This window comes from Ursus arctos, unplaced genomic scaffold (assembly GCF_023065955.2).
Source record: "Ursus arctos isolate Adak ecotype North America unplaced genomic scaffold, UrsArc2.0 scaffold_27, whole genome shotgun sequence".
Taxonomy (NCBI): Eukaryota; Metazoa; Chordata; class Mammalia; order Carnivora; family Ursidae; genus Ursus; species Ursus arctos.
This window is the reverse complement of record NW_026622952.1, coordinates 4,728,617-4,751,756: the sequence shown is the minus strand read 5'-3', so window position 1 is coordinate 4,751,756 and position 23,140 is coordinate 4,728,617. Positions and strand designations below refer to the sequence as shown.

Genomic DNA, 23,140 nt, shown 5'->3' with positions numbered 1-23,140 from the left:
TGCCTGGTTTGGGGATCAAGGTAATATTGGCCTCATAGAATGAGTTTGGTAGCTTTCCTTCTGTTTCTATTTTTTGAAATAGCTTTAGGAGAATAGGTATTATTTCTTCTTTGAATGTTTGGTAGAATTCCCCAGGAAAACCGTCCGGGCCTGGAGTTTTGTTATTTGGAAGGTTGTTTATCACTGACTCAATTTCTTCATAATTAATTGACCTGTTTAAGAAATCAATTTCTTCCTGTTTCAATCTTGGTAGTTTATAGGTTTCCAGGAAGGATTCCATCTCTTCCAGACTGCTTAGTTTATTGGCATATAGCTGTTGATAAAAATTTCTAATAATCCTTCCAATTTCAATGGTGTTTGTCGTGACCTCTCCTTTTTCATTCATAATTTTAATAATCTGGGTCCTTTCTCTTTTCTTTTGGATAAGTCTTGCCAGTGGTCTGTCAATTTTATTGATTCTCTCCAAGAACCAGCTTCTAGTCCTGTTGATCTGCTCTACTGTACTTCTGGTTTCTGCTTGATTGATTTCAGCTTTAATTTTGGTCAACTGCTTCCTCGTGCGTGGATTAGGCCTGTCCCTCTGTTGCTGTTCCAGCTTCTTGAGGTGAGAATATAAAAACTGCATTTTAGATTTTTCTATTCTTTTGAGTGAAGCTTGGATGGCTATGTATTTCCTCCTTAGGACTGCCTTTGCAGTATCCCATAGGTTTTGGACTGTTGTATTTTCATTCTCATTGGTCTCCATAAATTGTTTAATTTGATTTTTTATTTCCTGGTTTATCGAGTCATTCCTGAGCAGGATGGTTCTTAGTCTCCAAGTGTTTGAGTTTCTTCCAAATTTTTCCTTGTGGTTGAGTTCCAATTTCAGAGCGTTGTGGTCTGAGAATATGCAGGGGATAATTTCAATCTTTTGGTATCGGTTGAGACCTGTTTTGTGTCCCAGAACATGGTCTATTCTTGAGAATGTTCCATGGGCATTAGAATAGAATGAGTATTCTTTGTTTCTTGGGTGTAGTATTCTATATATATCTATGAGGTCCAACTCGTCGAGTATGGCATCCAAGCCTTTGATTCTTTGCTTAGTTTTTGCCAGGGTGTTCTGTCTATTTCTGATAGTGGGGTGTTGAGGTCCCCTACTATTAATGTATTTTTATCTATATGTCTCTTTATTCTGGTTAAGAGTTGGCTTGTGTATCTTGCTGCTCCCCTGTTGGGAGCATATATATTTATAATTGTCACATCCACTTGTTGAATACTTCCTTTAAGAATAATATAGTGCCCTTCTGTGTCTCTAACTATAGTCTGTAGTTTAAAATCCAATCTATCTGATATGAGAATTGCTACCCCAGCTTTCTTTTGAGGTCCATTTGCGTGAAAGATGGTACTCCATCCCCTTACTCTCAGTCTGAATGCATCATTGGGTTCGAAATGAGTCTTTTGTAGACAGCAAATGGATGGGTCATTTCTTTTTATCCAATCTGCAACTCTGTGGCGTTTATGGGAAGGTTCAATCCATTCACATTAAGACTGATTATTGAGAGATATGATTTTAATGATGCTATGTTGCCAGTAAAGTCTTTGTTTGTATTGGCTGTGACTTTCTGTTCTGTATCACTCTTGGGGCCTTTTTACTTTTATAGAACCCCCCCCTTAATATTTCCTGTAGGGCTGGTTTCGTGGTTACGAAATTGGCTAGTGACTGTCGATTCTGAAATGTCTTTATTTCTCCATCAATTCTGAATGACAGCCTTGCTGGATAAAGGATCCTTGGCTGCATGTTTTTCTCTGAAAGAGCTTTAAAAATGCTCCCCCAACCCTTTCTCTCATTCCAGGTCTGTGTAGACAGGTCTGACGTAATTCTGATGCCTTTGCCTTGGTACGTGAGAAATTTCTTTGCCCTGGCCGCTTTCAATATTGTATCCTTGGATCTAATATTTGCGAATTGCACTATGACGTGACGTGGCATAGGTTTGTCGTGGTTGAGCTTGGGAGGGGTCCTCTCTGCCTCTTGGACACGAATGTTTGTTTCCCTTGCTAGATTAGGGAAGTTTTCAGCTACAATTTGTTCAAATATCTCTTCTAGACCTCTGTTTTTTCTCCACCCCCCTCAGGGATGCTGATGATTCTAACATTGGATCGTTTCGTTGAGTCAGTAATCTCCCATAACCTACATTCGTGGGCTTGGATTTTTTTAAGAGCAGCTTCTATTTTGGTTTTTTCCTCTATTAACCCATCCTCCAATTCACTAACCCATTCCTCTGCTTATGTGACCCTGGCCGTCAGAGCCTCTAGTTTTGCCTGCATTTGGCTCATAGAATTTTTAATTTCTGTCTGATTCGCTCTCATTTCTGTCCTTAGGGATTCTATATTCTCAGTAACCTTTTCGTTAATACTTTTTTCAATTCTACTCATCATTTTGACCATCGTTACTCTGAATTCCATTTCTGATAATTTGGTTATATCCATATCCATTATTTCTGTGGCAGAGGCCACAGACTCACTGTCTTTTCTTTGCTGGGGGGGGGGGGGGCTTCTCCTTCTTGTCATTCTGATGAGGAGAGGTTGCAGGGTTGTCCAGAGCCCAAATTATTGACTGGGTCCCAGGCTGTGCCCCTTGTTTTATAGGGATCTTAGGGATGTGGGCTTCTTCTTTAAAGATTTTATTTATTTATCTGAGAGAGAGAGACAGTCAGCAAGAACAGAAGCAGAAGCAGGGGAGTGGGAGAGGAAGAAGCAGGCTGCCAGCGGAGGAGCCCGATGAGGGACTCCTTTCCGGAATGCCGGGATCACGCTGTAAGCCGGAGACAGGCGCTCAATGACTGCCCCACCCAGGCGCCCCGGGTTGTGGGCTTCTTGATTTTTCAGCCTGCCTTCTGTGTTCTGGGGGAGGGGCCTGCTGCGCTGATACTCAGGCAACCCTGTTTGGGTAGAGTCTCCGTGTCCCCTGCGAGGGGGGATGGGGATGGGCACACTGTGAGCCGGTATTTCCAGGCTTTTGTTTTCTGGCGGCTTTCCCTGGCGGTCGGCTATTCCTCTTCTGAGAGTCAGAGCAGCAGAGACTGCATTGTCACAGAACAGAGGGATTGCGGCCCGTTCTCCACTGATGTTCTGGCCACTTTAACTCCGTTACTCTTGGTGCTGCTCAAGCCTGCAGCGTCCCGGGATGTGTGCCCCACACCCAGCGTCCCAGCCCTCACTTCCAGGGCCGGCGCGTCTCTGTCCTTTGTGTTTCTAACGCTGCCAGCCTCCCCGCATGCTCCTGGATCTCCCGGTCTCAGTCTATGCCCGGTAAGCACACCGGGATTCTGGAGTTCCGTGAGAAGCCTGGTGGCGAGCGCACCCGGTTCAGGGTCTCAGTCTGCTGTTTCACCAGTGCCGACTGCGAGTCCGCCCGCTCCCCCATGCAGGTGGCCCGCCAGCCGCCCCGTGCACGCTCCGGGAGCTCCTGGTCTCAGTCTGGATCCCGTGAGCGCACCGGGATTCTGGTGTTCCCCGAGATGCCTGGTGGGCGCAATCCTGGCTCACGGTCTCAGTCTGCTCTCTCGCGGGTGCCGTCCATGAGTCTGCCCGCTCCCCCGTGCAGGTGGCTGCCGCTTCCCGGCGCCTGAATGCGGCGGCTCCCTCCCCCTCCCATTTATCTTCCGATATCTATGCGAGGTTTCATGGCTCCCCGCTTTGTACCTCAATCCTCAGTGCTGGAGATGTTCATTTGTAGAGATCCGGATGTATCTTCCTGCGTCTCAGGCTGGTTCCGTGGTTATTTAGGCTGGTCTGGTACCTATCCAGCTCCACTCAGGGGACCGGCTGAAAAAGGGGTCCCCTACTCCTCCGCCATCTTCCCCAGTCCTAAATGTATTGTTTTCTTAATGTCCCTTTCTGTTACTTAATGAAGTATATAATTAATTAGTGTATAGAAATGCAAAGGATTTATGCATATTAACTTTATATCCTGTAACCTTACTGAATTCATTCATCAGTTCTAGTAGTTTTTTGGTGGATTCTTTATAATTTTCTATATACAGTATTATGTCATATGAAGATAGTAAAAGTTTTACTTCTTCCTTACTAATTTTATTTCTTTTTGTTGTCTGATTGCTGTGGCTAGGACTTCTAGCACTATGTTGAATAAAAGTAGTGAGTTTGGATATTTTTGTCTTGCTTCAGTCCATTGAGGATGATGTTAGCTGTGGGTTTTTCATGTAAGGACTTTGTTATGTTGGGATATGTTTCCTCTACACCTACTTTGCCGAGGGTTTTTATTATTAGTGGATTTTGTACTTTGTCAAATGATTTTTCTATATCTATTGAAATGATCATATGATTTTTATACTTTCTTTTATTGATGTGACATATCACATTGACTGAGTTGTGAATATTGAACCACTCTTGCCTCCTGGGAATAAATCCCACTTGATTGTGGTGAATGATTTTTTAAAATACATTGTTAGATTCAGTTTGCTAACATTTTGTTAAGGATTTTTTTGTTTGTTTCTTGAGGATTTTTGCAGCTATGTTCATCAGAAATATTGACCTGTAGTTCTCATTCTTTCTCTCTTCTCTCTCTCTCCCTCTCTCTCTCTCTCTCTCTCTCTCACTTTTGTGTGTGTGTGTGTGTGTGTGTGTCTTTATCTGATTTGGTTATCAGGGTAATGCTGGCCTCATAGAATGAATTTGAAAGCTTTCCTTCCTCTTCTACTTTTTTTTTGAAATAGTTTGAGAAGAATAAGTATTAACTCTTCTTTAAAACAAAAACAAAATGAGATTTTCAAGTAAATCTTGAGATCTAGGTAAAACCATTTTTACAAAATTTTTCACTTGCTATAAAATATCTAATAACTAAATATGAAAGACCCCTGAGCATAGAATTCTGTCATATTTTAACATTTTCATCAAGATAGAGAAAAATACAACTCTTGTTACTTGCTGGTAGGAGGGCAAGGCTAGGGGAAATGTTTTCAAAGCAAAACTTAAGGGGAGTTGTGGAAGAGGTAGAGGTGAGAAAAATGAGAGTTGATCAGGTACATGCTCCAATTTCCCTTTTCTGGGTTTTTCTGTTTGGATTCTGGGAATTTCAATCTCTCAAGTTTTAATTTCCCAATTTACTCTTGGTTTCAGTATGACATAGGTGGATATAGAAGTGACTGAGAAGTGGGCCAGGACAAGGAGAGCTAAAGAGTGGACCATCTGAGCTGAGGCCAAATGGGAGATCCAGTTTACTTAATTTAATTTTCTTAAGCCTTTATCGAGGTATAACTGATATACAAAAATTTTTACTTATTTAATGTATACAACTTGATGAGTTTGGACATATGTGTACATCCCTGAAACCATTACCATAATTAAGATAATAAACATAACCATTATCTCCAAAAATAAATAAATAAGTAAATAATAAATATTTGGTAGAGTTCCTCTGTGAAGTTGTCTAGTCCTGAACAATTTTTTTTAAAGATTTTATTTATTTATTTGAGAGAGAGAGAGAAAATGAGTGGGAGGAGGGACAGAGGAAGAGGGAGAAGCAGACTCCCCAGAAGTAGGGCTCAATCCCAGGACTCCAAGGTCATGACCTGAGCCAAAGGCAGGCACTTAACCAAAGGAGTCACCCAGGTGCCCCTGGTCCTGAACTTTTGTTTGTTGGGAGGTTCTTTTTTTAAAATTATTGATTCAATTTCATTGGCTCTCCATCTTTTCAAATTTTCTATTTCTTCCTAATTCCGTTTTGGGAGATTATATGTTTCTGGGAATTTATCCATTTCTTATATGTTGTCCAATTTGTTGGTGATAATTTTTCATAATATTCTCATAAACGTTTGTATTTCTGTGATGTCAGTTGTTATTTCTCCTCTTTAATTTCTGATTTTGTTATTCGAGTCCTCATTTTTTTTCTTTGTCTGGATAAAGTTTTATCAGTTTTGTTGATATTTCCAAAGAATCAGCTCCTCGTTTCACTGATCTGTTCTATGGTTCTTTTAGTTCCTATTTCATTTTTTTTTTCCTGCTCTAATCTTTATTGTTTTCTTACTTCTACTGGTTTAGAGTTTTGTTTGTTTTCTTTTTTTAGCTCCTTTAAGTGTAAAGTTAGGTTGTTTATTTGATATTTTTCTTGCTTCTTGAGGTAGGCCTTTATTGCTATAGACTTTCCTCTTAGAACAGCTTATGCTGCATCTCAAAGATTTTGGATCATTTTGTTTTCATTTTCATATGTCTCTATGTATTTTTTAATTACCTTTTTGATTTCTTAGTTGACCCATTTGTTGTTAAGTAGCATGTTAATTAATCTCCATTTATTTGTGTTCTTTCCAGACCTTTCTTGTGGTTAATTTCTGGTTTCCTAGCATTGTAATCAGAAGAGATGAAAGATGAATGATAGGACTTTGATCTTTTTGAAATTGTTGAGATTTGTTTCATTCTAATATATAATATATTCTGGACAATGTTCTAATTGCACTTGAAAAGAATGTGTATTCTGCTGTTTTAGGATGGAATATTCTGAATATATCTGTTGGATCCATCTGATCCAATGTGCCATTCAAAGCCACTGTTTCCTTGTTGATTTTCTGTTTGGAGGATTTATCCATTGATGTAAGTGAAGTGTTACAGTCTCTTACTATTATTGTATTACTATCGATTACTTCCTTTGTGTTTGTTATTAGCTGATTTATGTATTTGAATGCTCCCATGTTGGTTGCATACATATTTAGAATTGTTATATCTTCTTGTTGGATTATTCCTTTATGATTATATTTTGTCCTTCTTTGTGTCTTATTACACTCTTTGTTTTAAAATTTTGTCTAATATAAGTATTGTTACTGTGGCTTTCTTTTCACTTCAATTTTCATAATAATTGCTTTTCTATCTTTTCACTTTTGATTTGCATGTGTCTTTAGGTCTGAAATGAGTCTCTTGTAGGTAGCATATAGAAGGGTCTTGCTTTTTTATCCATTCTGTCACTCAACATCTTTTTTTAAAAAAATATTTATTAGAGAGAGAGTGTGTGTGTTAATGGGGGGAGGAGGAGAGGAAGAGAATCCTTAAGCAGACTCCCTCCTGAGCAAAGAGCCTGACACGGGACCCCATCCCAACCACTAGACCATGACCTGAGCCAATATTGAGTTGGATACTCAACTGACTGAGCCACCCATCCCTGTATCTTTTGATTGGAGCATTTAGTCCATTTACATTCAAAATAATTATTGATAGCTATGTACTCATTTCCATTTTGTTACTTGTTTAATGGTTGTTTTTGTAATTCTTCTCTGTTCCTGTTTCCTGTTCCTGTCTTCTTTTGCTCTCTTCTTTCATGATTTGCTGGCTTTCTTTAGTGATATATTTGGATTCCTTTTTATTTTATGCAGCTGTATTACTGGTTTTTGATTCATGGTTACCATTATGTTTGTATATAGCATTCTCTGCATACAGCAGTCTATATTAATTTGATGGTTGCTTAAGATTGAACCCATTATTTACTCTCTTTAAATTTTAGGTACATCATATCATCCTTTACATCCTTTTATTTTGTGAATCCCTTGACTCATTTTTTAAATTTTATTTTTAAAATTTAATTTCAATTAATTAACATATAAAGTATTATTAGTTTCAGAAGTAGGGGCAGTAATTCATCAATCTTATATACTACCCGGTGCTCATTACATCACATGCCCTCCTCTCTTCACTCATTTTTATAGATATACTTATTTTTACTGCTTTTGTGCTTCCTACTTTTCTTACTCCTACTTATGGTTTTTCCTTCCCACTCAGAGTCCCCTTTAACATTTCTTGTAGAACTGGTTTAGTGACCATGAATTCCTTTAACTTCTGTTTATCTGGGAAACTCTTTGTCTTTCCTTCTGAATGATAGGCTTACTGGATAGAGTGTGGTCACAACCTTTTTTTTTTTTTTTTCAGTATTTTGACTCTATCGTTCCCCTCTCTTCTGGCATGCAAAGTTTCTGCTGAATAGCAACTGATAATTTTATAGGGTTTCCCTTGTATATAACTGTTTTCTCTTGCTTCTTTTAAAATTCTGTTCATTACTCTTTTTTTTTTTTTTTTTGCCATTTTAATCACCATGTCTCTTGGTGTAGACCTTCTCAGATAGATTTTTGTGGGGGTTGCTTGTACCTCTTGGATATGGATTTTTGTTTCCTTCCCTAGATTCAGGAAGTTTTCTATCATTATTTCTTCAAATAAATTTCTGCCACCTTTTCTCTTTCTGGGATCCCATAATGCAAATGTGATTACTCTTTTAGGTGTTGCTGAATTTCCTAAGTCTATTTTAATTTATTATTATTATTTTTCCTCTCATTCACTTGATCACTTTACATTTCTCTTTTCTCCAGGTTACTGATCCATTCTTCTCCTTCCTATAGTCTATTATTTATTCCATCTAGTGTATTTTAAAATTATTTATTTATTTATTTATTTGAGAGGAGAGAGAGTGAGAGAGCAGGAAAGGGGAGAGGAAGGAGAGGCAGAGGGAGAGAGAGAAGCAGGCTCCCCGCTGAGCAGGGACCTGGATGTGGGACTCAATCCCAGTACTCTGGGATCATGACCTGAGCCAAAGGCAGATGCTTGAACGACTGAGCCACCCAGGTGCCCCCATCTAGTGTATTTTTAATTTCAGATATTGAGTTCTTCATCCCTGATTGGTTCATTTTTATATTTTCTATCCCTTTGTTAAGGGTCTCACTGATGTCCTCGACACTTTTTTCAAGCCAATAAATATCTTTATGACCATTAATTTAAATTCTATTTCAGACATATTACTTCTCTCCATTTCATTTAGGTGTCTTGCTGTGATTTTGTCCCTTTTTTTCATTTGGGACATAATCCTCTGTCTCCTCATTTTGTCTACCTCTTTGTGTCTGTTTTTATGTGTTAGGAAAGGAAGCTATGTGTCCTGCTCCAGAAAGTAGAGGCCTTATGAAGAAGAGGTCCTATTGAGCCCTGCAGTGCAATGTCCCCTGTTTATTAGAACCTGATGCATAAAGGATATCTCCTATGTTCATTGTATGCACCTTACTATTATGGCTGAGCTGCTTTTGCCTTCATTGCCTTAGTTCTCTTTGCCTGGGTTTGGTCCCTATGCAGTTAGGGGGCCAATGTGGTGTTGACTTGGGCTCGAGTTGGGTCAGATCAGGAATTTCTCAGAGATGTGTTAACACCAAACTGCAGGACACTTTCCCTGAGAAGCTTTGTGGGCAGGGCCTGCAGTCAGACCAGATGTTTGCCCCCAGCCCACTGTTGGGGCTAAAATGGGACTAGTATGTGTGGGATTATCTTCCTCTCTCCCCAGAGCAGGAGTCACTTTGGAGTGGCACTGGCCCTTTTTGGGATGACTTGCATACTGCCAGGCTTGTGGTACCATTTTGGATGGGCACTGATCAAGGGCAGACTGGAAGTGGCAAATTTGCAGGAGAACTTAGGGGCAGGGTGTTCAGTGTTAGCAAGGTTTGTGTGGGGCTGCTATGGGAGGAAATCTGAGATAAGGCAGGGCTGAAAAGGGCATGTCTGCAGGAGAATGCAGGGGCAAGGTGACCTGTTAGCAAACTGGCAAACTAGCGTTGGTGCTGCACTGTTTCCCACAGGTATCTGTGTATCTAGGCTGTGGGGCAGAGGAGGGAAATGGTAGCTGCCAGCTCTGTTGTTCCTGGAGAAGTCCCTCCCCTCCAGCTCAGGCTCTGAGATTAGTAAATAAATTTCCCTCTTGTATACCCCCTGTGTTTTTAAAACTGCTTTCTATGCTCCATCTCCATGGGGCTGTTTGTTGTGCTATCTCTTTAAGGTCAGGGACTCAAATTTCCTCTCACCTTCCTGGCTCTCCCAGAGCCAATCCCAGTGATTTTTAAACTACCAAGTGTTAAACCCCACTGACTGAAAACTCTTGTGAAATTATGCCCCTCTGTTTGTCAAAGCCAAATGTTGTGGGGATTTGTCTTTCCCATGTGATTTTCCCTTGCCTTAGCTTTCTGGTGTGAGAATCTGTTTCTCTCCTCTCTCCACACCTGATATGATTTAACTCTTCTGTAAATATTTGGTAAAATTCACCAGAGAAGGTATCTGGTCCAGGAATTTTCTTTGTTTCAAGGATTGTGATAATTAATCTCTTTATGGTTTATACATTTAGTCAGACTTTCTATTTCTTTATCATTCAGTGTTGGTAGATGGGGTGTTCCTAAATATTTGTTCATTTTATTAGCTTACCCAAATGTTGGCTCTCAGTTTTTTATCTTATAAAGCTTGTTATTTCTGTAAAATTGATAGCGATGTCCCCAATTTCATTTGTAATTTATTTATTTGAATATTCTTTCTTTATTTTAGTCATTCTACATAAAAGTTTTTTTCAATTTTTTTGGTCTCTAATTTTTTATTCTCTATTTTTTCTATTCTTTCCTTTTGTTTCTGTTCTAATCTTTATTATTTTCTTCCTTATGTTACCTTTCGGTTTGTTTGTTTATTCATTCATTATTTATTGATTGATGGTGCAAGTTTAAGTTGTTCATTTAAAATACTTCTTTTTTTAAAGATGTTGATTTATAGTTAAAAATTACTGTCAGCAGGATTTTCCTGCATCTCATAAATCTGGTGTATTGTGTTTTTGTTTTCATTTGTTTCATTGGTTCCATTAGAATATTTTCTAATTTCTCTTGTGTCTTTTTGTTGACCAACTTTTTAAATTTAAAATGTGATAATTTCCACATATTTTTCAATTTTCCAGTGTTCCTTCTGCTTTTAATTTGTAGTTTCACTTTACTCAGAAAAAATACTTTGTATGATTTCAAACTTCTAAATTTATTAAGACTTTTTTGTGATTAAAATGTGGACTATATATGCAATGTCCATGTGCAGTTGAGACAAATGTGTATTTTGTTGTTGTCAGGCAGTGTTCTATATATGCCTATTAGGTCCAATTGGTATATAGTGTTGTTCAAGTCCTCTATTTTCTTATTGATCTTCTGTCTTAGTCTCCTTGCAGCTTTCCTGAGCAGTGTTCATTTCTTCTCCCTATCTGAGATTCAAGTTAGGTTAAACAGAGACCAGTCCTTCAGGCAGCTCCCAGGCAAATAATAATATTGAAAATAAGGTTTCCTTTGCTCCCTTCAGTTCGAGGGAAATAATTGTGAACTCAGCATTTTCCTCCTCCAAACCAAGACTGTGCCATGCTGGGGAAGGAGTGGGGCAAATTTGATTAAAACAAACAAACAAACAAACAAAAAAAACCCACACATTTTCTATGATTTTGAATGTGGCTATTTCTTGATTGGGCATTTTCTTGGTTGCTGTAGACCATTGACTTTCTAGAGTTCCCATTGGTTATTTTAGCCAGCTTTTCTTCTTCTTTTTAACAATATCTCCAAGGGAGAGCAAGAACTTGGGAATTCTTAGCGCACCATTTTATTGATGATACTCTCCAGATTATTTTTTCAGTATTTGGTTAAGTCTTCTTGTCATTCTGTCACTGGTGTAGGGTAAACATGATCATTTAAAGATTATGTGTTTAGTCATTGATGGCCACTGGAGGAATACTGGCTTCAATTTTTGGTTAGTTTTGTGGAATCACATTGTCTCATATTTTGTGAACCTAAAAATAATTTTTACTTTGTCTCTGGTATAGCCATGTGTTCTCTTTAAAGACTATGTGTACATAATTTATTTTATTCCCTATTTTAAGTTCTCTATACAAGAAGATCTCTATAGAATCTTATTCTACCATAGTGAAAGGAATTGGAAGGTGCATAATTTTTTCTTATCTCCAGCTAAGTTTTAAAAAATCTGTTTCAAAGACTTATATTATTATAATATGGTGATAAATAACTTCTGCGGTTTTGTAGCTAGCTCTCCACTTTGGATAGTGTTTTCCCCTAGCCTTTCTGCATGGTATAACTGAAGTAAGCATGTTCAAGCAAAAGAAAAAAAAATCCATTGCACGAACAGAATATTCATAATGCCAATAATCTCCTCTCAACTTTTTTCTTTCAAGCAAGTTCCACTCTAAATGTGGTGAATTTATTTAATGGTTCTGAGACTTAAGTTTATCTTCTTCTGGATGCAGCTCTGCAAATTATATATTTAACTTCTCTGCCCAAGGGCTAGTTAGATGTTAAGGCATCATTTTAACAGAACACATATATTTCTACTATAGCAACACTAGTCTGTATCCAGACCTAGAATTTTTATACTATTACCACAATCCCTTAGAATAACCTGGCCATGTATTTATAATCAGTATATTTCCTTCTAAGTCTTAAACAGAGCTATAACAATTAGTATATTATGGGAGCACCTGGGTGGCTCAGTTAAGCATCTGACTCTTGGTTTCAACTCAGGTCATGATCGCAGAATCATGAGATTGAGCCCCATGTTGGGCTCTGCACTGAGCGTGGAGTCTTCTTGTCCTTCTGTCTCCCCTTCCCCTTCTCCTGTGCTCTCTCTCTCTCAAATAAGCAAATAAATAAAATCTTAAAAAATAGTATATGATGATCATATATTTTTAAGAGAAAAGAATACCAAAGAAATATTGACAATATTATTTAGAAAGTATTTTTATAAAAGCAATATATCCAATTACATGTTCTTTGGTTTACCATGTCACTCATGAGGGCAGTAAATTTTTAATTTTTTTAAAAAATATGAAGCATAGCTGAAAGAAGTTTCAAAAAATAATTGCTATACTTTTGAGCTTTCTGCTTAGCTTTCCCTACCTCATTTGTTTGGACCACCACTAAGAGTGTTAGATAAGCCAGAAACCTTGGTGTTATTGATCTGTTTTTCTTTATATCCTCCATATAAAATCCATAATTATACTTCAGTAGATTAAACTTCTAAACTATATCTCAGATATAACCACGGATTTTCCTTACACCACAGCCACTCAATTTCATGCTATGGTTATCATTTTCCTGGACTGCTATAATGGTACCTTAATTTGTCTCTACATTTTCTCTTGCCCTTTCCATCCACTTTTCCAAAACCTACTTTTATCAGCTTTCCATCTTCCAGTAAAATTCCTAAATACAACCAATTGCTTGTAGGTTATAGGCTGACTTTCAGCTTAAGAATGTAAAGCTCCACACAATTCTGCCATAACAATTTTTATCACATCACATCTGTCCTTTTTATTTGTGTATTTCTGTATCTTTGATTGCAATATGAACAATATGAGATTTTGTTGTTGTTGTTGTTCATTGGTGTGTTTTCAGGGCAGGCACATTGTAGGACTCAATTATATAGTGAATTAAGGATTGAATGGGTATTCTCTGTGTAGCAGCTACATTGCTGTTAATATTTCTCAAATTTCTATACTATCAGTGTAGGGTCATTTTAAGTATTATTTCTTTTCCTATAAGTACTTTGTCTATTTATTTATTTATTTATTTATTTATTTATTTATGGGAGGAGGTAAAGAGAGAGAGAAACTCAAGCAGACTCCACACTGAGCATGAAACCTGATGCAAGCTCAATTTCACAAACCTGAGCTGAAACCAAGAGTCAGACACTTAACCACTGTGCCACCCTGAAACTTAACCAACTGTGCTACTCAGGCACACATCATTTCTATTCTTGACTAAGTCCTATTTAACATCCAGACCTCATCAGGAGGTTAAAATTGTTCTCCACATATCAGGTAAATTCCCTGTATTTTATTCTTTCATTACACTATTTTTTATTACAGTATTTGTGACATACTTATCTTCACTTTTTTTTTTAAATTTCATGTCTGTACCTTTTATCCCAGTATAAGAAGGGAGGATACTTTTGTTGTTTTCTTTACTATCCAATAATCAGAATCTCTTCTAGTGTTGGAAACATAATAACACTATAAATTAATCAGTGCATTAACACTTATTGTTAAATGAATACCCATATGAGAATAATATAGAACACTTTTAGTGAAATATCAAATACAGAGGTTATTTCAGTTAACTTACTTTGGCTTATTTTCATTTTAGGTTTGCAAGAATAAAGAATGTATAGATGCCGGGTACTTGAATTATGATTGTACTCCAAGAAAATGCCATGAACAAGGTGTAAGTACCAACAATACGATGTGAGAATAGAAATCATTGAGAATAATCCTAGAAAGCAAACACATAAACACACACACACACACACCACACACACATTTATATATTCATAAACCACATAAGAAGATTGGCCTTATTTAACCTAAGTATTATTTTAAAATTCTACTGGAACACAAATAATTATTGCCACCCATCTCATAACGTGATACTTCTCCTGGTTTCAGATATGCAATAATAAAAAGAACTGTCATTGTAATCCCTCATATTTACCTCCTAATTGCCAAATTAATGACGATTCCTGGATTGGTGGGAGTATTGACAGTGGCAATTTCCCACCTGCACCTGGCTTACCCAGTTCTGGTAAGTATTAATAGCAAATTGAAAACATAACTAAAACGATATTTTAATTTATTAAATTTAACAAAATAAATAACTTTTTATTTATTTGCCTACCAATCTATATTTAGATTATGTATGGATATCAAATAATAAGACATGTAAAGTTAGTTTATGTTTTATTGTAGAGAGTAATATAACATATGTAACATAACATTATAAATAAGATATATCAGTAAAGACCCAGGCAACAAAATAGAAATCACTTTTGTCCTTCACACAGAAATAATTCAATATAAGGCATCAGCTAACACATAATGGCAGAGTTGAAAGCCAATCAGAGAACTGTGAGGCAACAGAACAATCCACTACCATTTCTTAGGTCTAGAAGGACAATGAAAAGAGTGGTATTACTTGAACCAGAATCTGAGGCACCTTCATGACATGTAACTACAGTCAGGGCTACACATACCAGGATCTAAATCATAGGGAGAGGTACTGCCTAGCATAAGGTGCAGGAAGGGAGCATAGGCAGCCACTATTGGAGATGCTGCAGAGGCAGGGGGATAAATATCATGAATATTTCATTTTTCCGACTCTCCGAATGTTATCCAGTTATTCCTATTGGCCAAATATAACTAGAAGTCTGAAGTAGTTTCCTTCAATTTTTTTTTTTTTTTTTTGCCCAAAGAGGAACGGGTTTTAGAGTAATCCAGCATATCCAATGATGCTTAGGGCCAGACTTAATATAAAAACCTAAATTTATGATAATTAGAGCAGATTTTGAGTACACACATATCATTTCAGGTTGACCTTAGTAATGTAATTGATCAATAAAATGTATAGAAGTGAGATTCTGACTGGCCTTTTAGAATACTAATTCTTGCAACTCTTATTATTGGAACATACATTCTGTTGAAAATCATCTTCTCTATTTGAAATTTGATTACATTGCGACACAAAATGCAAATTCCCCAAATTCATGACACACAAAATGGACAAAATGAACAAAATCAAATAATTGTTTTAAATTACTATATTTGGGGGTGCCTGAGTAGCTCAGTTGGTTAAACGTCTGCCTTCAACTCAGGTCATGATTGAGTCCTGCATAAGGTTCCTTGCTCAATGGGAGCCCGTTCCTCTCTCACCCTCTGCCTGCCACTCCCCCTGCTTGTGTTCTCTCTCTGACAAATAAATAAATAAAATCTTAAAATATCTTAAAAATATAAATTACTACATTTGGGAGGAGTTTCCTGCACCTCTTACCTCTTTCTCTCTGTATCGTGTGTGTATATATATATATATAATAAAAAACAATTTGGTAATCAGATGGTGTATTATATAAAATGAATTGAAGATGTGGCATTAGCTTTGGAACGGAATGGTGCACAGAAGGTAGAAAAACCTCTAGGAAACTGTTGAAGGCTCAGTGTATTGTTGAAATTGTCTTGAGAATACTGTTGGTGAGCAATCCAAAAACAGTTTAAAAAACATATTAGGGAAATAAGGACACTTATTATGAAGTGGTTAATTGTTTGTTATCACCGCTGCCTGTGGTAATGTGGAAAATAGAATTCCTTGGTTCTGGTCAGCAACATTTCCATGTAGGTTGTAAAGATTTCCAGTAGGTGATTTAAGTAACCTATGATAAAACATGAGAAGACAGTAATAATTAATGAAAAATATTTCAGTTTTCAAGTAAATGTTGATCAAATATAAAAGATTTAGAATTTGGGGGGTTTTTGGTTTCATTTTTGTTTAGTTTGAAAATAAAACATTCTTATCCCTGGAGTCTCTTCCAGCAAAACATTCTTATTGTAAGAAATGGCTAAAAACTGAATTTGATATATTGAACAGTAAAATTTGACCTCAATCAAAAATTAAATCAACCATGTGACTGTAAGACCCTTTTTTAAAAAAAACCTCAGAAAAGTAGTGATGCATTTTATACATCTTAATCTATGCAAAAGGTCTTCTAAATGTTGTAGTAGAATGCTTCTAAAAACACTCAAACAATAAGGCTATGAAGAATCTTAAATCGGTTTTCCCATAGCAGCCTCGCCAAGGTCCAATATAGAAAAAAGGCTTATCTCAAAAAGATTTGTGGACATGGCCTTTGATTAATGAGGTGTATTTTTTTATTCGACACACAGGAAACCCACACATTTTAGAGGAATTATATCAACTCAGACTAAAAGAGATCAAGCTATTTGAGTCCCAATTAGGTATGGGCAAGAAGCAAGGCTGATAAAGCTATTCAGTTGTAAAAAATAGCTATTCCTTTTGGAAAAGGAATTATAAATCAAAGGATATAACCAAGAAACCAGAATTAAGACTTTGATCTGTGAGTTTATAATTTTTAAATATCATTACCAACAAAAATAAACACTCCCCCCCACACACACATGGGTATAGATGGTTTCACAAGTCACTTCCAGCAAATTTTTGCAAGGAAGAAATACCATTTAAAAAACTGGTAGGGGGGCACCTGGGTGGCTCAGTTGGTTAAGCGTCTGCCTTCAACTCAAGTCGTGATCTCAGAGTCCTGGGATCACCTGCATAGGCCTCCCTGCTCAGTGGGGAGTCTGCTTCTCCCTCTCCCTTTGCTCCCCCCCACCCACTCATTCTCTCTCTCTCTCTCAAATAAATAATTAAAATACTTAAAAAAATAAAAAACAGGTGGGGGGACTTCTTCACCCAATTTTTGAGGAAAATATAACCCTAATACCAAATTCAAAGAAGTTAACATACAAAAATTACAGAACAATATCTTTTATAAACATAGATGTAAACATTCTTAAAATATTAGTTCATATTCTATACCTATCTATATTAAAAGGATAGTAATCCAGACTAGTTGGGTTTATTTTAGAAATGCAAGTCTCCTTAATCTCTTGAAAGTCATTCAGTACAATTCATCAAATCAACAAAATTATTTTTTTAAAAATATGATTTTCTCACTTGATACATAAAAATCATTTGACAGACAAATCCAACACATGTTTATGAATTTTTCAAAGCAGCAAACTAACAGAAGTAAATTTTATAAATTTAATAAAAATACCAAAAGAAAATGTAGCTAATATAGCTTATGATGAAATACATTGTTTTTCAAAAAAAAAGTTGAAAGTGAGGCAACAAATTATGTTCTCACTATGCCTATTCAACATTTTCCCATACATCCTAGCCAATGCAATAACAAAAAAGAAGAAATCAGGAGCATAAAGATTATTAGAAAGGATGAAATGGGACTGCAGATGTTGGGAAGTACATAGACAATCCTAAGGAATCTGCAAAACAGTTCTAGGAGTAATATCTTTTGAAAGGTCAAAGGAAATTTTCAAAGTCAGTAGTATCCAAGGTCTATAAAGAACTTACCAAACAACACTGAAAAAACAAATAATCCAGTTAAGAAATAGGCAGAAGACACAAATAGACATTTTTCCAAAGAAGACATACAGATGGCCAACAGACATATGAAAATATGCTCAATATCACTTATCATCAGGGAAATACAAATCAAACTACAATGAGATATCACATCACACCTGTCAGAATGGCTAAAAGTAGCAACACAGGAAACAACAGATGTTGGTGAGGATGTGGAGAAAGGGGAACTCTCTTACACTCTTGGTGAGAATGCAAACTGGTGCAGCCACTCTGAAAACAGTATGGAGGTCCCTCAATAAGTTAAAATTAGAGCTACCCTAGGACTCAGCAATTGCCCTACTAGGTATTTACCCAAAGGTTACAAACACTGATTTGGAGGGACACATGGACCCCCAGATTTATAACAACATTATCTGTAATAGCCAAATTATGGAAAGAGCCCTTGTGTCCATCAATTGATAAATGGATAAAGAAGATGTGAGAAATAGATGATAGATAGATGACAGATAGATGATAGATATACATAGATACAGATGATATAGATATAGATATATAATGAAATATTACTCAGCCATAAAAAGAATGAAATCTTGCCATTTGCAATGATGTGGATGGAGGATGGAGCTAAAGTGTGTAATGCTAAGTGAAATAAATTAGAGAAAGACAAATACTGTATGATTTTACTCATGTCGAATTTAAGAAACAGAACAGATGAACATAGGGGAAGGGGGAAAAATAGAAGGAGGCAAACTCTAAGAGACTTTTTTTTTTAAAGATTTTATTTATTTATTCGACAGAGATAGAGACAGCCAGCGAGAGAGGGAACAGGGGGAGTGGGAGAGGAAGAAGCAGGCTGATAGCGGAGGAGCCTGATGTGGGGCTCAATCCCATAACGCCGGGATCACGCCCTGAGCCGAAGGCAGACGCTCAACCGCGGTGCCACCCAGGCGCCCCGAGACTTTTTTTTTTAAAAAAGAGATTCTTAACTATAGAGAAAAAGCTGAGGGTTGCTGGACAGAAGATGGGTGGGGGATGGTCTAAATGTGTGATGGGTATTAAAGATGGCACTTGTGTTGAGCACTGGGTATTACATGTAATTGATGAATCACTAAATTCTACTCTTGAAACCACTGTTATACTATATGTTAACTAACGACTTTAAATAAAAACTTGAAAAACAAAAACAAAAGTTAGTAGTATTGCTATACAATAGCAGCAGTAAATGGAAATCAACAAAATTAGTACCATTTACAATGCTATCAAAATATAAGTTTTAGGAATAAATGTAACAAAGTATGTCTAATACCTTTACACTGAAACTAAAACAGAAATGCAGACAGTGTTAAACAAAAATAAGTGGAGAAATGTGTCATGTTTACCTATTGGAAGGTTTATTATTGCTAAGATGTCAATCATAACAAAATTTAAAGATTAAAAAACCCAATTATAAAAGCATGCAACTTTTTATATATTAACAACCTGATTCTAAAATATTTGCAAAAGTGCTCAGAATAGCCAAAAAAAAAAAAAAAATCCCTGAAAAAGAACAACAAAGAAGGACATCTTAGTCCATTTGCCTCATATTGAATTTACTATATTATAGATTCAGTATATAGTTACATTAATGAAGACAGGATGGCATTGGTAAATATACACATTGTTATATGGTTAATCAGTTTTTCAAGTAAAATACATACAGTTCAATGAAGGAGAAAAATCAATTCAAAACATAATGTAACAATTGAATATCCAAATGAAATCAAATGACCCTTAAAATCTCAACTTAACAGTTTATATGAAATAAATCATAAATCTGAACATATAAATGAAAACTATATATCTTCTTGAAAGAAGCAGAGAAATTTCTACATGACCTTGGAATAAACAATAATTTCTTAGATAAGACATGAAAATACATATCAATGCAATAAAATGAAAGGTACTTTGGACCTTATGAAAATTTTATAACATGTACAGTGTTTCTTACTAAAAACAGGGTATTGAGAAAAATTGTTCTTTACAGGGGTCACACTTTCTTTTCAACTTTATTATCAAACTGTTTTGAAAAGAAAGTATGAAATAAAAGGTTCTCAATAACAAAGCAAAGAACTATTATGGAAGTTAGAAATATTTTGGAGGGTACCTATGCTGTCAACTTACCTACTTCATTTAAAAATATGTTAATGATAAAATTATGAAAGAGTTAAAATTTTTTATGCTAATAGTATTAAAATATAGAAATGTCTTTATTATATTCCTGGTAATTGCTTTTAAATCACTGATGTTTTCTCTCCTAGAAAGAAGCTACATTGAGAATGCTTACCATTCCAAACCTACAAGATGGCCATTTTTCTTACTCATTCCTTTTTTCATTATTTTCTGTGTACTGATTATCACACTGGTAAAAGTTTATTTCCAAAGAAAAAAATGGAGAGCAGAGGACTATACAAGCGATGAGTATATTGATTTCATATTTAAGATTCATTACTTTCATAATTTGTTGGCATATATATTACATTAATAAATAACATCATTATGATGTAACTAATAATTCAGATTTAAATTTTATATTTATATGAAATATAATGCTATATTAATAATTATTATAATGGATAACAAACAATTTTTTCAAAAATCAGCAATTTTAATCTTATAACAACTTGAACTCTGTTGGGGTAAAATTAAGTGGAAATGATTTCTAGTTAATGCTTATCTACCTCCTATTTTTTATCTTAATTATTAAATATATATGGATATTATTAGTTTATTCTTTAACACTTACATATTTTGATGTATTTTATGAATATTATTAAAAGGAAAAGAAATCTAAAAAAATAGTCTTTTAGTCATTAAATAAATTTGGCAACTAGAGGAAGAAAATGTTAAAAGTCAATAAACAATAGTTAGAGAAAAATCTAGATTATAGTAGTCCAAGCTAATATTCAGAAAAAGTAAAAGACAGTTTTTCATTAAAAACCTTAGAAACATCTGAAAATATGCCTCAAAAATAAAAATAATATTAAAATTGGTTTACTTTTCTTCAGGGAAATTGCTATAAAATAATTTCTGCCTTTGAATTTTATATCTGTGCTATTCATTTTATTTAACATAAAGTAAATTTTATAAAAGTATTTAAAGTTGATAAGGTAATATCAATGAAAAGGGAATACATTTCATAGAAATGTTTTGAAAAGTTTATGTAAAATTGCTGAAATAATATGAGTGTGTGAAATAGTTAACATAATTCAATATTAAAAGAATATTCATATGTTGGATGGCTTTATTGTGGAAAAACTGGCATCAAATATCTTTGAGGGAAAAAGCTAGTAAAATTAATAGAAATAAATATGGCAGAAGATGAATCACAAGAAAGCTTAAACTATTTAGCTAATTAGCTGTTTAGCTATTTAGCTAATGTCATAAATATAAAAATTATTAAATCATTTTTAGGTAAGCTTGTTTTTTCCTCATGTTAGTCTTGATTACTGGTTGAGAGGTGTTCTCAGTGGCAAGATATTCTCAAGTAGTGACTGGTCTCAGACCCTAAATAGGAATTTAAAGCTGTTTCAATATTGATAGTGTATACAGAGCTTTGTAGAACAAAGAAAATATAATTTTAAGTGATTATATTTATTTTGAAACATATAGGCAACTTGAAAGTGAAAGTGAACCTAAAGAGTAGCCAGGAAAACAGAAACCATCATATCACAGTGAGTATAAAATAGTTTAAGGGTGAAAGGTAGAGACAGAGAAATAGAGAAAATTTAATGTATTAAATGTAAATAATATAAATATATATTAATGATGATAGTCATATAGCTGCATATAATAAAATTGAATTGGAAAATATATTTCAATATTGCAAACTAGATCATAGACACAGTAAACTATAAATGACTTTTCAATTTGCCATTTAAAAACTTTGCACTATGATCTTCAAAATTTTTTCTAATAATGTTTAATCCTTCAACATTTGTGTGTTCAGAAGTTGGTCACAAATAAATTACATGATAGAACTCTATCTTATAATTAGGGTAACCTCATGCTATTTGTTGAATTTTCCATTTTTAACTTGATTGGTCAAACAGGTGACTTTTTCCCTTTTATTTATTCTTCCAGAGTAATTATCTTCGATGGACAGGAAAAATGGAAACAAACAAACAAACAAAAACAAAACTACATGCAATGCCTGATTGTCTGGAATTCAAAACCTGCATATTATGGTTATGATAGACCAGAAAATATTAAGATTTCTAATATAACATAAATATAATATAAATTTCTATTTATATAAAAAATTCCACCAGTGAATTATTTGTAAGAAATGAATGCTTATGTTATATTACATATTTCTTATTTTTAAAATTATCTCATACTAATTGTTAGTATGCACTAACTCTGTTATCAGCAGGCATGAGATAAAGTTTATAATATAATAAATCTAATATCACGACTAATGCCCACCGTTATCCTTTAAATTGCAATGCTATCTGGTTATGTTATTGTCAGGTCTGTTACCAGTCAAAAACCAATGATCCTAAGATTTGGAAAAAATTCTCAATTATATGCTGCCCACAAGAGACACAACTCAGTTACATAAATGTTCAAGGTAAAGGATGGAAAGATACATGCCATGGAACTTTATACAAAACTTTATACAAAAGAAAGCTTGATAGACTTTAACACTGAAAGAATTCATAGAGATAAAGAAAAATATATCAAAATGCAAAGGGTTATTCTTTTTTTTAAAGATTTTGTTTATTTATTTGTGAGAGAGAGAGCATGGGGGGTGGGGGTCAGAAGGAGAGGGAGAAGCAGACTCCTTGCTAAGCAGGGAGCCTGATGTGAGACTCGGTTCCAGGACCATGTGATCATGACCAGAGCCAAAGGCAGACGCTTAACAGACTAAGCCACCCAGGTGCCTGCAAAGGTTTATTCTTAAAACGAAATTACAATAATACAAATGCATTAGTCAGGGTTCACCAGAGAAACAGAACCAATAGGATATCAATGATTGATAATTAGATGATAGAGAGAGAGAGATGATATGTGATAGATAAATGAGGAGATTTGTTATAGGAACTAGCTCACATGTTTAGGGGGGCCAAGAAGTCCCATGATCTGCCATGCAGAAGCTGGAGAACCAGGAAAACTAGTGGCATAACATAGTATGGATCTATTGACTTTCATTACAAGGCATGGTAATAACTAAGAGACATCCTAAAAAATCTCCCAATTTCTTTCTCCAGGAATCATTGTTGTATTTTCTGGTGAAAGCATTCCTCCCTCTGGGCCTAGGGGTTCTAGGCCAGCACAGCATAAAGTCAGAAGCAAAAATTTTGCTGGTGGCTCACTTGGCGTAAGAATAAATGGTTTCCACCCTTCAATTC

General features: G+C 35.4%; 1 protein-coding gene across 1 annotated transcript in view; it reads left to right on the top strand.

Annotated features, from left to right (window-relative positions):
• ADAM2 (ADAM metallopeptidase domain 2) overlaps positions 1-21,432 on the top strand; it is a 125,299-nt gene extending 103,867 nt beyond the window's left edge. Inside the window, exons 17-20 of the mRNA XM_048226286.2 lie at positions 13,950-14,027; positions 14,249-14,378; positions 20,048-20,207; positions 21,399-21,432. Coding sequence (XP_048082243.1) covers positions 13,950-14,027; positions 14,249-14,378; positions 20,048-20,207; positions 21,399-21,432 — 402 coding nt within the window. The remainder of the gene's footprint in view (positions 1-13,949; positions 14,028-14,248; positions 14,379-20,047; positions 20,208-21,398) is intronic.
• The last annotated feature ends 1,708 nt before the right edge of the window (positions 21,433-23,140 follow it).